The sequence below is a fragment of the Notolabrus celidotus genome, chromosome 19, assembly GCF_009762535.1.
Source record: "Notolabrus celidotus isolate fNotCel1 chromosome 19, fNotCel1.pri, whole genome shotgun sequence".
Taxonomy (NCBI): domain Eukaryota; kingdom Metazoa; phylum Chordata; class Actinopteri; order Labriformes; family Labridae; genus Notolabrus; species Notolabrus celidotus.
In genome coordinates this window covers 8,876,898-8,894,622 of record NC_048290.1, presented here as the reverse complement: position 1 = coordinate 8,894,622, position 17,725 = coordinate 8,876,898, and the positions used below count along the sequence as shown (strand labels likewise).

The following is a 17,725-nucleotide window of genomic DNA, read 5'->3' as shown; positions in this document are numbered from 1 at the left end:
TGTAAGAGGTGAGCGTGAGTGGAGTGTTAGCTATAATTAGTGATGTTTGACAGCATGTTGGATGTTTAAAAGTGGGGGCAGAGAGGTAATAACGCATGTTTTCCTGAACCGAGAAAAAAAAATAGATAATATTCCAGTGGTAATGAGTTGCATTCGAGTCTAACCGTCTATTTTGGGATTGCTATCAATCTATTCCTCTATTTAACTACCCTCTATCACAACCAGATTTCTCTCACTGGCATTTACCTCCTTTACCCCCTCATCCAGGTGTCTTCACATCCCCCTTAGTAACAGAAATATCCACACTTCAGGTTGGATATCTGGTTTTAATATAATAAGCTGTGGTTTGGATTTTTAAGTCCTTGTAAGATACACTGGTATGTGGCCCATGCTTCCACTCACCTGGGGACACTTGGGGGTGCACGGTTTGGCCGGGAGGGCACAGTTGGCGGAGGCCCGCTGTAAGGGTCAGGAGAAGCCCCAGGGCGTGAGGGTACAGGGGGTCCCCCAGCAGGAGGAGGTCCAGGTGGAGGCCCACGAGACACTGGACGGCCTGGAGGTCCTGGTGGAGCCCGTCGGTTTGGAGTAGGACTAGTGGCTGGAGACCTGGATGAGTAGAGAGAACAGGAACAGATTAGCAAGAAGATGCTTATTAGAATGTTGGGCAGACTTTGCAATATTTACAAATATGACATTGTTTTCAAGTATCAATAAAATGTAGAATAGTTATAAACTGTTGTTGATTTACACCCCTTATAGCTAATGCTTACGCCTTTCCTTGGTTGGTTCTCTTGTGGCTTACCTTCCTCCAGATCCACCACGCTGCACCTGCAGCCAGGAGTCATCCACAGGAGGCGGCATGGACGTGCTGATGGTGGATGTGCTGATGTCACCGATGATGCTGAGGGCCTCTTTCAGAGCGAAGAACATCTTTAGCATCTCATCACGGTGTGTGGCTTGCTCCTGAGACTCCTCCATCAGCGTGTTTTGGTCACCACATGAGTACAGCTGGGCCAGCAGATCAGCGTTTATGAACTCTTTAGTCTGGATGACAAGGAAGGGATGTTTTGTGATAATAGTTGACAGGTGAAAAGTACCTGCTGTGTCCCAGGCAATAGAATATATTCACACTCCAGCCATTTTACTCTAAAATCAGCCTGGGAGACTCAAATGCTGTTATAATGCCTTACTGCTCTGATAATGGTTCTTAGTTGTACACAATTGGATCTGATAGGTCATCATTTCAATATCTGGATTTTAAGCAGCTGAAAGGATAATTGACACTGAATATCTGAAGGGAAATCTGGCCATATTTCCATGTTTATTTATAATCCATATTGAAGTTAAAACAACACATTTGATTACCTGTTAATGGCATTTAGCCACTTACTGAATACAATTACTGTCAGTTTGGAAGTGCAGTAACACTAATACTACCATTTGGAGGTGCATGATACAGTGGGACAGTATTTTTAACTTTGGTCTCTCTATTTGCTCATTAGTCTAGAGGTAGAGAAATGATCATAGTTTGTTCAATTTCTCACATTTTCACATCTCACAACCTTACAAAAGACAGCTAAAGACCCAGCTCTTTAGGAAGCACTATGCACTTAGCTAGACTGTTCTCCACTGTTGTCCCCAGTGGCAAACCATGTCGTCCAGCTACAATTGACTCGCACTTTCCTGCTGTACTCTGGGAATCTGTGTTCAGCTCTTGAGTGACCCAGCACTTGGTACTGTGGTCATTATTGTGGTGATGTTAATTGTTGATGATGATAACGGAAAGTCTTAAATGGTTTGGTTGCTTCATTGTTGATGTTCCTTATTTTACAAAAAAAAAAAAAAAAAAAAATTCCTTACATAATTTTGTGCATTGCCTTTACACTGCTTGGCAGTACCTGCACCCAAATGGACTTGAAAAAGTTTGTTACCCGTACTGATCTTGTTTCCTCTTGTCTAGATCTTTGCTTGTGTTCTTGTTCTCGTATGTACGTCGCTTTGGATAAAAGCGTCTGCTAAATGACATTGTAACATTGTAACATTGTAACATTGTAACAACCTGCTTGATTAAAATATTTGTAATCATTTGAGCTCCTCACCCTCAGCATGACATCAGGGAAACCCATGTGAATTTGGTAGATGACTCACATTGTTAATCATGAGGTGCATGATGGTCTTCGGCATCAAGTCGCGGACGGTCTTGTTGACGATGGCCATGTAGGAGTCAACCAGGTTGCGGATGGTCTCTACTTGTCGCTCCAGCTGAGGGTCCATGCTGTGCATCAAGCTGTCAGAGCCATTTTCATCACTACCTTCACTCTGTGACGGAGTACAAAATGTTCAAAAAAGAATTAGATGTAAAAGGACTGCATATGTTTATACAAAGTAAAAGTGTGACATCTTAAATGAGAATTGGACAGGCAATTGGTAAAACATGTATCCAACACTCTCAAACTAAAGTAGAATGAAGCACACACATCTTATCTCTACTACAACTATGCAACAGCTTTGAACCAAAGAATGCAACAAAAAAAATGATTCTTATTTTTTTCCAATTTGGCTTTAATTTCACTTTTTACAATTACTGTTTGCAGGAGTTTCATAATAATTTAATATAGATGGTATTTTAAGAATGAGGCTACTCTACATCTGCAATGTAAAATGGCACACATCAATCCTCAGAGCCACATTAAAATGTGAATGCCAACACAAATATGATGAAGACATACCTTTCCTTCCTTATCCTTAAAGGTGAGACAGTGATGAAGATTTACACATTGAAAAAAGACAGACACAGCATCACATAAGAGACTCACAACAATCAAACAGACTCCAAATACACTTAAAAAATGTGGACAACTCATATGAAACAATATGTAATTTTGTGTATGTTTGTTTTGTAGAAATGAAGGTAGAACAAACTCTGAACACCGTCTTACCACGACACGTTCTGGGTAAACTCCAGCTCTGAGGAAGGAAGCTTTCCAGGCATCCACATCCTCCTGACCCTCGCAGGCCAGCTCCAGCTGACGGTAGTCCTTGTACACATTCCTGCATAACACAAAAATGTTAAGAGCGAAACACTGATTAATCTGTCTAATCAAAATGTTTCAACCTGAGCAACTGTTAATCAATAAACCAGTACTGGTGTAGTTAATTTCCTTAATTGTTTTTAATGACTAAGTAGCTTAATTTAGGTACAGTTTCAGGGCACTTATTACCTTGAGGGCTTTCACTTTTTTCTTTTATCTACTTCAAATGTAATGCAGTTGACACGTAGATATTTGACTTTTTATAAGCTATATGTGAAAGTTTACTGACAAAACACACAGCCACTTTATAAATTAAAATCAATGTATATAAAGTGGTAACAAATGCATACACTCTAGCAATAAATGCCTACAAAAATTAAAGCAACAAAAGCTATCCTGCATAAATGTAACTATAATTACTTTAAAGGCGCTATGAGGAGTTTTGAACTGGCTGAGAAACAGACTGAAACTGATACTGATGCCTCTTTATGACCTTCAAAAGCAAACAAGAGCATCAGCAACAACACTGATGCCTGCTCTGTTGACATTTTTAATGCTTGAAACCGCTGTGAGGGGGTAGGTGTCAGACCGGATGATTGACATCTCACTTTAGAAACAACATTTGTTCAACTGTTTTGATGGAAAATAATCACATTGTGTGATGACTTTGACTGTTGGAAGTCAACAGGATAATGTTTTTGCTGAAATCACTACTTTTGCATGTACAGGTCAAGAGATAAGGGGTATCAGTTTGTCCACAAGGGGTTGCCAAAATCTATACAAATCAAAAGTTCCTCACAGCAGCTTTAAGTAGACTTTGTTTCCAATACTTATGTTTTCCTAGAGTATTTATTTAGCTAGAACTTTTGCAAATAATTGAGTATTCTTGGTGTGGTGTTGTTTTTTTTAACCAGACTGAACAATTAGTTTGAGTTCTTGAAATTCTACCCAGATGTCACCACACAATAACAAATGCTTTAAGCAGGTTTCAGAATGAATGCTGATGCTCTTAGTTTATTTTTCATATGCATTGCTTGTATTCATAATTTTGCCTGTTTTATATTACCATTGACTTTGTACCAAAAAAAGAATGAAATGTGCATATACACCTAGAATCATTAAGCGATTGTGCAATTTTTCACATATCATTTTCTGTCCTGTAAGTGACTCAAACTGTTATGTCTTGTGTAATAATTGTAATTGCAATTTCCTATCCTCTCACATTTCTTTTACCTCTGTTCAGTGTTGAAGAGGGCAAAGATGTGCTTGCTGGACATGAAGCCTTTCTCCACATCACGCAGCTTCAGGTTGTCCACCTGCAGCATGTACTTCTTCTCTTTCTCCTGCAGGGGGCGACAGAGATACAGGTTTATGCATGAGAGAGAGAGAGAGAGGAGGAAAGAGACTGACTTTTCTCAATGGAAGAGCAATTACTTCAGCCTTACAGAATCAGCACTGGTGTGGTTTATTAGATCAGAGTCATTAAGGGCTGATCAATTGCAAACTTAATTTTTTGTTCTTGGTATTTGTTTTTGCAGCATTAGTGTGAGTATCAGTTGTAGAGAAATTATTTGACAACCTATATAAACAGAGAGAAGAAAAGGGTAGAAGATGAAAAGTTGCAGGAAATCAAGAGTAAAGGCTCATAAAAAAACATTCACAGCCGACAAAAAGGGAGGAAAGGAGGAATGGGAAAGTTGTACCCAATCCTCAAGTCTGTGGTTTTGATTACAGTTGAGCAGACTACAAAAAGGGGGGGGCGAGCAACAAATGAGAAACACACACTACAGAGGGAGAGAGTGAAAGAGAGAGAGAAACACATCCCTGTGTAAAAAACCCTTGTACTTGTAAAACTGCACACAACATATGACATCCAGACATCCAACTATTTATGAATCAGAGCCTCAAAGTTAGTCAGCTCAGTCTGACACATGCCAGCATGCACACACCCTCTCTATCACAGCATCTCTCTCTCTCTCTAACACACACACACACACACAGACACACACACAAAAGACAGTAACGCTTACAGACACACATATGTTGTGGTTTAACTCCTCAAAGTCTATTGTTTCACAGCAACTTCTTTTTTTTTTTTTTTACCCAGGCTGCATTTGGATGTGTGTGAATGTTTTACAAAGACAATAAAATTGCTATTTAAAAAAAGAGGAGCCAAAAATAGTGCGGGGTTAGCGAGTTTACACACGCACACATGTACACACACTACTTTGGTTGCAAACAGCACCTTTGAGCATACTCTCTAACTAACCTTAAAACCATCTGGATGGCTAACCACAGGCCAGCCCTGCCCAACCCAGTGTGCATGAGTGTATGACACAGAGTGTGTGTGTATTTGCGTGCATGTGTGTGTAAAAGAAACAGGCAGAGTTTATGCGTGTGTGACAAAGAGAGAGAGAGCGAGACAGGGGGTTGTGTGTGTATGTGTGTGTGACCGAACTTCTTCATCAAAGGATTTATGACCTGTGCAGCCAAATGGTCGTATCCCCTAAATGCATGTAAAACTCTCCCTCTCTCACTCTCTCACACACACACACACACTTACACATAAACACACACATTTGGCAGCAACAGCACACCCAGGTGTCCACTCTATAAAAAATAAAAAACTAAACAAGCAGTCGCTCCAGACTGCAGAATGCTGACATCATCATTTAAAGTGACGGTAAAGGCAAAGAAGTCCCCATCCTGCGTTTCTAGGTTTGTTCAGTTCTATGGTTCTTCTTCATCCTTGCCTTACTCCTTTTTTTTTTTTTCTAATTTTTTTCTTCATCTTTTTTTCCTTTTTCCTCTTGTTCACTCGCTCTCTGGCTTTCCCTCTCCCTGGGAGTGAGCAACCTTGGACTGATTCATACATTTTCCTCTCCTCTGGCCAGTAAATCCAGTCAGGAGAGTTGGAAAAGGGGGAGGAGAAGGAGGAGAGGGGGGCAATTGTATGAGTGTGTGCATGATGTGGGGAAAGTACAGAGAGAGTGAAGAAAAGCAGGGACTAAAAGGCAAAATACATAACAAAAAATCATACAAGTAACAAAAGTAATCCAATAAGACGTGCATTTCTGGTAGTGATTATTAAATAAGTGTGTCTGAAAGTGGAGAAAAAAAAAAAATCTGATGCACCTAAAAACACATTTTCACTAAAGAAAACAACAAATCTGTACAAGTCCCATCACTCACAGATTGCCCACATCTGTCACCTTATCTGCATGTTTCCTGTCTGTCAATCAGCCCATCTTGCGTGTTTGTGTGGGTTATATGTACGTGTGTAGCAGTGTTGAGAGAAGTCTTTGCGAATTGAGTGTTTTCACATATGCTCTCATAAAAGCCAGGCAGCTACAGCGAGCCAACTTACAGATTTCAGACATTAAACACACACACACTCAGACTCAAGAGAAAACAAACACTCAGATGCACACATGACATGCATGAGCTATATGAGTTACATGTGTTTGAAGCACATGCACACACACTTTATCTGACCCTTAATGTGCAGAGTTTTACTTTGATGAAGCAAGTTCTTTGTGATTCAGCGTCCAGAAGATAGAAATACGCATACAAACACGGACAATGAAGTATGGATGTGTGATAATAAATTAAATTCTTCTGTGAGACTTAAATCACCATGGAAACAGTGTGAATGTTTATGAGCAGACCCAGGAGTGCTGATCTTTCCAGCAGTGCACGATTTTGACATTTCATTAGCAAAAATGTAAGCTTTTTAGCTTTTTTCTTCCCTAACAGGCTACAAATATTGACACTAAGATGATACCAATGCTGATAATCATTCTTCATTTTTGGCCAATAGCAAGTACCTCATTGAAACAAGAATAACATATAGAAAATAATCAAATTAGCTATTTGATTGTGATCATTGTTGTTTAGCCTGGTATACAGTAAACTAATGAATGCTAGCATGACAACAAGCCCAGCTAACTTTAGCAGCAGCTCCCTGATTCTTAAAATGACAATGCTTCATAACAAGTCTTCCCTGTTTGAAAGATTGCAATTTTAATTTTGTCAGAAAACAGCTTTAAAATGTGTGATAAGAAAATAAAGATTGCCGGCAATTTGCTAGCCTTGAAAGAAAACTAGCTAGAAAGCTAGTTAGCCAAAATTTGTCTTTTTTTTTCAACTCCAAAACATTAACTCCTATCAAAATCCTTGAAACAACACGTTTTGGTGGTAACAAATTATGTTTTCACTTTGGTGCATGAATGTGGACTTGATGATACCTGTACTGCATTTTAGGGTGTATCACAGTCTAAGCCAGGGGTGTCAAACTCATTTCAGTTCAGGGGCCACATACAGCCCGAGTTGACCTCAAGTGGGCCAGACCAGTAAAATCATAACATAATAACCCTTTAAATAACGACAACTCCACATTTTTCCTTTTGTTTTGGCGCAAAAAAGTACAAGTACATTCCACACATTTTCACATTTAATGAACTATCTTTCTACAAAAACACCTATTGTATTTTTCGCCATGATGAGTCTCATAGTCGGGCCGGATATGATATTCTTAAGGACTGAAACCTGCTGCAGACACAACAAGCACACAGGTTTAAGATAAGATAAGATACTCTTTTGTTCGTCCCACAACGGGGAAAGTCATGGAGTTACAGCAGCAAACAAGAAGGTGTACAGTACAAGAATACATAGAGACAACAGCCATAATTCTCCCAGTCACCTGACACAGTAGTGCTGGTGTTAGTAGTGAAGGAGCGCACCTATGACGCACCCACATGTATGGTAAGCACATGTACGATATGAGACTCCTTCCGAAAATAGTGGATCCACCGCTTCTACTGTACATATATGCAAACTTTAGTGTTGGATCTTGAAGTGCTCTAAAAAGTATATGAAATTCAACCAGATTATGCAAACCGCAAATATTATTTTTCCTCCTCATAGGTAAAAAACAAATTTTGAAATAGTAGTTACTTTTATTGAAAAATTGATGTAAATGTCTTATCTGCAATTTTTCACTTTGCAAAGTCGTCCCACGGGCCGGATTGGAACCTCTGACGGGCCAGTTTTGGCCCACGGGCCGTATGTTTGACACCCCTGCTCTAAGTCTGTTGACTTGATAAGCCTGGTGCTACTACACCTTACACACTCTTTTGTGGATTATAGCCAAGCTGCAACCTCCAGTCTTGAGACATGAAGCCGATGGTAAAGTGCTAAATACTGCAGTTCATCGAGTGTCCACTTGAGGCTGGCTGCAGACGCACTGGAAACCAAATACACTCCCATTCAAAAAAGTCAATCTTTACCACAAAAATAGACATGTTTACAGCCTGTTTAAAAAAACAGTTTTGGTCTGAATAGCTAATTTCTCTATTGACACACACTGTAGGGGGGGAACGTTTTTATGACTCACTAGTTTTGTAGGTAACAAAGTCATGAGTTTCACATGATTAGGGGCACGGCTGATGTAAATGACATGCAGGGACACTGTCTCTGTTAACAAGGAGGCCTCAACTCCACCTCTTTGCTAGTTAGGTTACCCAAAGTCAGGTTGAGTCAGCATTTTTAATGTCGCGACTGGGGATGATAGGCTTCAAAACACACAGGGGAAATCACCTAAACTGCATACATGTATTACATAGTCTATGATTTTAGTCAAATAAACAGTCTGGGGTCAGATTTGGGCTCAATCAACTTCCATCGTCCATTGTCTAAATGTTCACATGACCCTTAAACCTTGGATACTGTTATTAAAGCCTTCAGAGGTTACCTACTCTGTCTTCTCTCTACATTTTAGAAATACTTCAATACGCTTTTTATATTTATACAACATCATTTATGATGGGCCTTCTGTCTGTTGGTACCTCTAACATTTTTTACCCTCCCTCTCACACATGTACACACACACACATATATATGTGCACTGCTCTTGGTATGGTATTCAACCTGTGGTGTTTGGAGCAAAGTACTTTCCATGGTTTTGTTTTGCTTGTGAGTAATAGCCGCCTCATTTTGAGAAGCCAGAGGAAGTTCACTTCTGGATTCATAAAGGCACTTCACTGCTCTGCAAAGCGTCCAACAAAGAGCCTCACAGACTCACACACTGATTCAAAGCGTGGATGAAAAATGACTTTAACACACACGTACAAACACACACATGCACTGAAATGCTACAGCATGTACAAACACCAAAAACACACAAGCTAGTGGGGGTGTTGCACAAGCTACATCCAATTAACACTGAAAAAATCGGAGGAGTTTGATTGGCTAAACCAAGAAGATAGTTTTTTACTGCATCCATGTTGTTTTAAGAGACGGTATATCTTTGTGTGTGTGTGTGTGTGAGTGAGTGTGTGTGTGGTAGAGTGTATGTTGAAGGGAGTCTGATAGAAAAGTCCTGGTGACTTGGGCCATGCATCAAAGGGCTGCGGAGAAGCCGCACGGCATCTGGGAGCAATAACGTTGCCTCTAACCCTTCATTACCACAAAGACTGGGCCCTGGGTGGCAGCCAATGGCAATTTTCACAACCCTCCTCCTCACCTCCCTTCGTTTTTCTTTCCCTCCATTCTTCTACCATTGGCCTATTGAGCTCTGTCTTTACCAAAAAAATTAAACACAGAGAGCATTTCTGTGATTCTTACACCGTGAGGAAAGGGAAAGATGTTAAAAAAGGATGGCATTAGTTGGGTTTAGAGGATTTGTGGGAAGCTTGTTTAGCGTCTAAACATCTAAATGAAGTTAAACTGAGCTGTTAACGTGTTTTTTCTAACAAATAGCAGATATTGCTGAGTCTACATTCAATTTGAAATCCCACTAACGCATGCAGAAATCTGTTTGGTCCGTGAGTAATGTGTCTTTGAAAAGCAGCATCTGAAGAAACTTAATTTGAGTAAAATGTCATTTAGATGTTATTTGAAGTAAAGCCACATGTTGTAAAGATAAAATTTAGGATCAGCGAAAAAGTTTAACTGGGGGAATTGTAATCTAGGACGGCTAGAATTAAGCTCTTCTCGTGCAAAGTGTAAAAACACACACAGCTGTTGGTGACTCATCAAGCTACGAGGTTGTGCACTTATGCTCATGACAAATCCCTTTGGGCAGCCTGCCAGAGCCTGCACTCTTTAATATTGTATGTATCATTGGAAGTACTAATTGATCATGTAGTTACAAAATTACAAAATACAAACTTTCACATGGATAAAAGCATACATTTTCACACTTTTGGATCATGAAATTCCTCCTTAGTGTTTGAAATGTTTGTTTTTAGCTGGTGAAACTTGCTTTTACATACTAAGTCTCATCTGACTCTAAAAAAGTGACAGTTTTTATGCTCTGTTTAGCACTTCCCGTGGGAACAACACAAATAAACACACGGAAAGGAAGCGTGGTGTCCACATGACAATGACACATTCAGCCCGCGGCCCGGTCAAGTATCCTGGCAGGTCAGTGATACCTTCCTGTTTAGCAGCTAATTGCCAAGCAGTTAATTATCTGTGCTGTGTTTTACTTCTGCAGAGGGTCAGTGTAAAAACCCAGGGGGCGAGCTGGGACATGTGATCAATCACTGCTGACCACCAAAGAGTAAAAGAAGAAGGGAGGAGGGGCAATGACAACGTAAACACGTGAAAATCCCCACAGGTCTTGCAACTGCTGTCTGACGGAGGGTTAAAGCGGTGGTCCACCTTTGGGACATGGTGCATTAAAGCAGAAAAAAAAATCTTCTCAAACGTTCAGGTGAAATTATACAATATATGTATTTTCTTGAGTATTCAAACTATAAGCACTTACTTAAATTTGACTACTGAGACAGATTTTTACCATAAACTTAAGGATTAAATGTTCCTTTATGAGTAAAGACAGTTTTCCTATTTCTTAAACTTCATAAACTACTTAAAATCTCTCTTGGACAGCCCCGGATCTACCATATGGGGAATATGGGCACATGCCCAGGGGCCCCTGAGCACGTAAGGGCCCTCCGCGATGGGAGTAGGGGAAAAAAAATTGCATTTCCATCCTATCAGATGGGGGAAAAAAAGTGATGACTAATAAGAAAACTGCAATGCACTTTATAGGTTGTAATGAATATGTTTCTTATGAAAAGTCCATATCAAAAATGTAATTAATTTTACCTGACCCACTATCAGTCAAGATGTGTGAATGTATGTTAGAGCAAAAGGGCGTTGCTGAAGCATAACTGTGCTCAGCGACAGCCTACTGAACCAATCATGAGTAATTCAAGTTTAAGAAAAATGTATCAGAAAGAAGTGCAGGAAAACTCGCCAAGCGACAGAAAATGGACATCCAAAAGCCCAGCTGAGCGGTGATGAGAAAGAAACGAAAAGAAAAAGATGAGAAAGACGCAAAAAATGCCCCGCTTATGAGTAGCTTTTTCAAAAAAGTCAAATAAAGTGAAAAGACGGAGGATTTGCAGCTAGCTAACGATTGCCTGTGTGTGTGTGAGTGCGTGCCTGCATGTGAAGGGTACCGGTGGCGGTTCTAGGGACGGGCCAACGGGCCAGTGCCCTTGTAAAACTGAACCTTGACCCCCCTGTGGCCCCCCCTCCACACCAAAATAATATTACACAATAAAAAAAGCTTCGGTATCATGCCGATGTTACAGGCGGAACACATACGTGTGGCACTTGGTTCCAGTCCCTTCCAGAGTGCTAAGGGACTCATGTTGAGTGTAAACAGCCAAACACCTCCTGTCAGTCTGCATTTTGATATAGTACACAGTAGTATATAAGTCTAGTATATAGGGATGCACTGATGTTTTGCCAGTTTGTTCTCAGCTGGTCCTCACCCTTCTCAGTCTCTTTTGTCAGGGTTGAATGTGTCCCTCTGACAACACCCTTGGCTCCAGCCTGGGTGAGGGTCAGCCGCCACTGAGGGTTACATGAGCCTCAGGGCCCAGGGGGCCCTGGGGGTACTAATCCGAAGAGCCCTGCTCTTGGATTAAATTGATTCATCAAATAGTGTTGAATGAATCATTGTATTAGGTGGACAGCTAAGTCACAAATGCTAACGTCTGGGGCGCTGGTGGCCTAGCGGTCTAAGCATCCCACGTATAGAGGCCACAGTCCTCGTTGCAGAGGTCGCCGGTTCAACTCCCAGCAGGTCGACCATTTGCTGCATGTCTTCCCCCACTCTCCACTCCCCATGTTTCCTGTCTCTATTCAGCTGTCCTATCCAATAAAGCCAAAAATGCCCCAAAACACAACTTTAAAAAAATAAATAAAAAAATGCTAACGTCAGCATTAGCTAATCATAGCCTTAGTTAGTGAAGTTTCTTGTACAGCTTGCTAACTAACAGTAATGTTACATTGCTAGAAGTAATGATAGCTAGCTAATAAGAGGAACATTACCAAGCTAATGAAAATGTTAGCTAGCTAACAGTCATGTCTGTTTGCTTACAGTAACACTATCATCAGCTCAGATTTTACATTCATACTATTAAACTGTATAGTTGGATAGTGTTTTTCAAAGTGGAGGTCCTTGGGCTAGAAGGGGGTCACAGAAAAGTGGGGAAATGGAATAAAATAAAAGACTAATAGAATTGTTACTGACAATAACATCAGTTAAGTAAGATTTTTAAATACAGGACTTGAATTGAGCCAGTGTTAACACTAGTCCTCTGAAGGATTTACAAATGTGTATTTATGTGTGATAGTTGAAATCAGTCAGGAGTCAGAGTAATGGCTTTAATGTGTTTTTGAATTTTTATGCCAACACTGAAAAGCTGTAGGCAGATGGTGTAATCCTGACCATAATCAACAGTATTCAAACACATTACAGTCATTTCATCATCAGGACTGCATGAGTAAAATACAGTAAGACCTAAATTAACTGCTGAAGTTCTTTTTATAGTTAAGTGACTGACATAATGTAATATTTTCACTCCTAAATATAACTTGTTCTGCAAACTACAAAGAGGGTGTGTTTGGTCTGAGAGTATTTTTATGACATGACTGAGCCAATGGTGGGCAGGTCCACTGGTGGAGAGGGATTTTCTGTCTTTTTTGATTTTACACAGTTACAGTAAATCTCCTCCTGTTAAACTTTATGAACATATAAATCTCCCACTACTGCTGAAAGGTCAAATATTTAATTGTTTCTCATTCACTGTCTTATGAAATAGTCATTCATTAAGAACACTTTTGAATAATAGCCTAATATATGAGAAAAACTATAAAACATCTGTGAATATAGATGCCTGTGTCATAAAACATATGCATTGATCTTTATATGTCTGTCAATCTTCCTTCAAAGAACGCAGAGAGCCTGCAGAGTCTCTTACACACTTTGAAATTACTATTCACACACACACACACACACACACACACACACACGCACACACACACACACGCACGCACAGACACACGCACGAATAGAAACACGCACACTCATGTGTAGTGTGTATACAACATGCCAAAGACATTAAGTGCGCATCAGTTTGGTTTCTCCTTTCATCTGTTCTCTGTTTGGGTCTCATGCCAGGGTTTTCTCCTTTAAGGATTTTCATATAGACGTTATATTCTGGACAACAACAGAGAGGAAAAGATAATTTCCAGAGAGCACAACATACATTCATCATTTATCTAATAAATCAGGGAAGGGGAACTTTGACTGATCTACAAACCAGCCTGTGTACCTCCTCTACTTTGTCTGACATGAGGCAGTCCACAGTAAACTCTTGTTGTCTTTTACAGCCTCTAACCCCACATTTTAATTTCAATTTTTCACAATATATAATACTAGTACATTTTTTAACAGGTTTTCATTATAGCAAATAACTGTCATTTTTTTCAATTTACTTCCAAAGGTTTTTACAACGTTGCTACATCCAGTAGCAGGAAAGACAGAGAATCTAATTGCACCTGTGCTGTGTATCTTTAATAGTGTGCTATAAATATACATGTGAGAGTTTATTTTTTTTTACATCAAATTCAGACAGTCTCCTTCACTGTTGCCATGCAAAAAAAGTTGTGTTTCTCTTTATAAAATTACAAATTTGCCCTTTTACCTTCCTTTCACACCATAACCTAGAAATTGTCATCCATGCATTAATCACTTCCCGATTAGATTAGATTATTGTAACTCACTCTACACCTGCCTAAGCAAACACAACCTCTCAAAACTCCAGTTAGTCCAAAATGCCGCTGCCAGACTCCTCACACACACCAATTAAAGGGAACACATCACACCAATTTAAGCCTCCCTTCACTGGTTGCCTGTGGGTTTTAAAATTGATTTTAACTCTCACTTTTAAAGCAATAAATGGACTGGCCCCTGAGTACCTAAGTGAATGCCTTAAAATGTATGTCCCCAACTGCTGCCTGAGATCTTCCGGCAGGTCCCTCTTGGAACTCCCAAGGGCGAAGAAAAAAACCCAGAGGCGACCGGGCCTTTGCGGCCAGGGCCCCGTCACTCTGGAATGACCTGCCGGAGGAGATCAGGCAAGCCACATCCTTGTCCTCCTTTTAAATCTCATTTAAAAACACACTTTTTTAAATGTGCTTTTATTTCTTAACTCATCACTGACTTTTTAATTTCTGCATGGTTTTTATCATTGTTTTTACTTAACTCATTTTAGCTCTCCTTACCTTTGTTATGTGCTTTATTGTTTGTTTTTCACTCGCTATGTCTTGCACTCTGTAAAGCACTTTGTAAACATGTTTTTAAAAGGTGCTATATAAATAAAATGTATTATTATTATCATTATTATTTTAAGGAGATTCACCAACTAGTGATGTCACAAATTGAGCAAATCTCGTTTTAATCTCACTGAACTCTCATGTGACTTTTTTTGAACAAGCCGTTCAAAGTCTCATCCTGGGATTATTCCAACACACGTTCACCTAACAATCTGAAACTTTCACCACACCAGAAATATGAAAAAGCATAATACCACCTTTTAAAGTATGATAGCTCTCTAACCACAGCACTACTCTTGGCATATCTTGGAACGTTTCTTAGTTTCCGTGTCAACAAATATTGACTTTACATGATCAGGAATGCAGGAAATAACACCAAGCTATTATGTGGTTGACACTTCTGTTATCCAACCAGACCATAATAACCAAGGACTGACATGCTATCTCCAGTCTACTGTTCATCAGCTGACTGATGACACTCACATGACATACGGTGGTTCACGTTTTGAGAGCTGAGTTTTAGGGTTTGGCTACACACATTTTTGAATAAATCCAAAGTGTCAGGCTTACACGTGTTGAAAAATAAATAAAAGATATGACCATGGAATCTGACAGAGCGGCTCACTTTAGGAAAAAGTGAAATACAAAGACAAGAGAAACAGAAACTTGAGGTTTTCACAACACTAGTAGTGTGAGTGAATATGTGTGCATACTTTCTTAGTACTTCTGTCTTTTCTGACTAAGAGTTCGAGAAGGAAGCTGCCTGCCTGGTCATCCAAACAGTGGAAACAATGTTGGTGCGACCGCAGCTCCCTCCCCACCCACCCATTAAAATTCACTCCTTCCAATCCCTGAACCCGAAACTTAACTGCAACAATAATGAGGATTGATTTCCTTCATCCTCTTTTCTGGCTTCTTTCTCTGCTACATTTTTCATGTCTTCTCTTTCTTCCCTGCTCGCTGGGAATCATTTCAGCTCCCTGTTTTTTTCACCACCGATTTTTTTTTTTTTTAAGTTGCTTCCTTCTTTCATCCTCACTTTCCTCTCTCTTACTTTCCCTCCACATCCCTCCATCTGCGGCGGTACTGCTGACTCGTCTCTCCTGGGATTGTGCCTGCTTTGATTTGGAGCTCAGAAACCATAGCTAAAACAAACACACGGCTACACACACACACACACACACAAAGACACACACACACATATATATTCATACACCTGGAAACACTAGGGGTGATTACTGCTGTCTGCCAGAGGTAAGAAAGGAACTTAAGTGTGTGTGCTAGAGTGTGTTTGTGTGTGTGTGTGTGTGTGTGTGTGTGTGTGTGTGTGTGTGTGTGTGTGTGTGTGTGTGTGTGTGTGTGTGTGTGTGAAACCCAGAAGGTGAAGGAGGCAACTTTTACTACTTATGTCTCAACTTTGAACCACACTTCAAATTTTTTCAACACACACACACACACACACACACACACACACACACACACACACACACACACACACACACACACACACACACACACACACACACACACATCTTTTGCTCTGGTTCTGATTTACCAGTAGTATGTCACCCTTCACCAGTAGCCCCCCCTCCCTCGTGTGTGTGTGTGTTTGTGTGCATGTGTGTGTGTGTGTGTGTGTGTGTGTGAAGCCTGCATAAAGGGCTCTTTATTCGCGTCGGACAGGGAGAGGAAATCAGCTTTAGAAGTAAAAACAGAGGGAGCAGGAGAGCGATGGAGACCACAGGGCTGCACATCTGGAGTTATTACAAGGCTTCCTCCTGCTTGCCAAGAAAACGCCGACATTCCTGCCCTCGCTACAAAGACCGAGGAGCCTCTACTCTCCTCCAGACCCACTCCTACACACACATCCATCACCCGAAAACCGCACATACACTCACATGTACCATAAGAAGAGACACTGGATGCGAAAAAGGACATCCAAACACACATATGCCTCCACGTGAGCACGCAAACGCAGACATCCTCAAATCTAACCCCACATACGCTTCCACTAAAAGTAGTTCCCTCCCTCTGCAGCCAATCCTTTACTCCCTTTCCAAACTTCCTGTTCACCTTTGACCTTCCACTTTCTCCTAAAAGTCCAGAGAAAAAAGAAAGACAGAAAAAGAGGGAGGGGAGGGGAAAGAGCCAGACAGAGAGGAGGGAAGAGAGAGGAAGAAGAGGGGAGAGGAAAAATGGGGGGCCGGCGAGCTCCTCCTCCTCCTCCTCTCTCCATATCTCCTCTCTCTCTCCTTCCTTTTTCTTCTTCTGTCTCTGGAAGGGGAAACTTGGTGGCCAGTTGTTTGCCACGTCGAGCCTCCAGCCGGTCCATCTTGATCGCTTTTTTGACTCCGGGGGGGAAAAGTTGCAGAAGAAGAGATAACTTATGGAAACTCTTTGGTGAACTCAACGGGAAATCATCGGGGGATGAATCAAGTCGAGACAGAAAATCAGAAGAAGAAGAAGAGGTATCAGTGAAGACAACAAGATGCGCCGAGGAGAAGATTTGTCATGTCACAGGTATTGCCTCCGAAAGTAGATTTAACGTTTACAGTTTGGGCGTATGTTGAGATAAAAGATTGTGATGTTTCAGTGAGAGATGTTGAATCAAGCTTAGTTTGATCTGAGAGTCCATATACTCACTCATAACTTTATATCAAGAGTCTTTAAAATTAAAAAAGCTTTCTCTTGGGAGTTGTATCATTAGACGGCTCTATCTTAAGAGCGTAAGAGTGAAAAACTGCTCAGCATCTGTTTCCTATTTATTAATTTTTTGGCCTGGGGGTCAGCGAGGGCAAACCCAGTTTACGTTGTACAAATCTGCTCTAAATTGGGTATAACCCTGTCTGTGAGTTTAAACACTAGAGCTCACGTAGCAGCCTGTCTTTATCTCTGTGTGCTGTCTGCTTTACTTATTTTAGATTAGCGGGCCGAGAATGGGATTAGGCGCAATCATCCGATTTTCCAAAGCGGATATATGATACCCCAAGATGTTTTCATGATGCTGATAAGTGTCCAAAATGAATCTTGCAATCTTGTGTTCCTCCTCCAGAGTC

At 40.6% G+C, this 17,725-nt stretch overlaps 1 protein-coding gene across 2 annotated transcripts in view; it reads right to left on the bottom strand.

The window, feature by feature from the left end:
- dnm1a (dynamin 1a) overlaps positions 1-17,725 on the bottom strand; it is a 63,141-nt gene that overhangs the window by 6,891 nt on the left and 38,525 nt on the right. Inside the window, exons 16-21 of one of the 2 annotated variants that reach the window (XM_034710481.1) lie at positions 4,266-4,375; positions 2,940-3,051; positions 2,730-2,744; positions 2,149-2,319; positions 803-1,044; positions 403-606 (exon numbers count right to left, since the gene is read on the bottom strand). In XM_034710481.1, coding sequence (XP_034566372.1) covers positions 403-606; positions 803-1,044; positions 2,149-2,319; positions 2,730-2,744; positions 2,940-3,051; positions 4,266-4,375 — 854 coding nt within the window. The remainder of the gene's footprint in view (positions 1-402; positions 607-802; positions 1,045-2,148; positions 2,320-2,729; positions 2,745-2,939; positions 3,052-4,265; positions 4,376-17,725) is intronic. The other variant, XM_034710482.1, reaches the window with a different exon arrangement.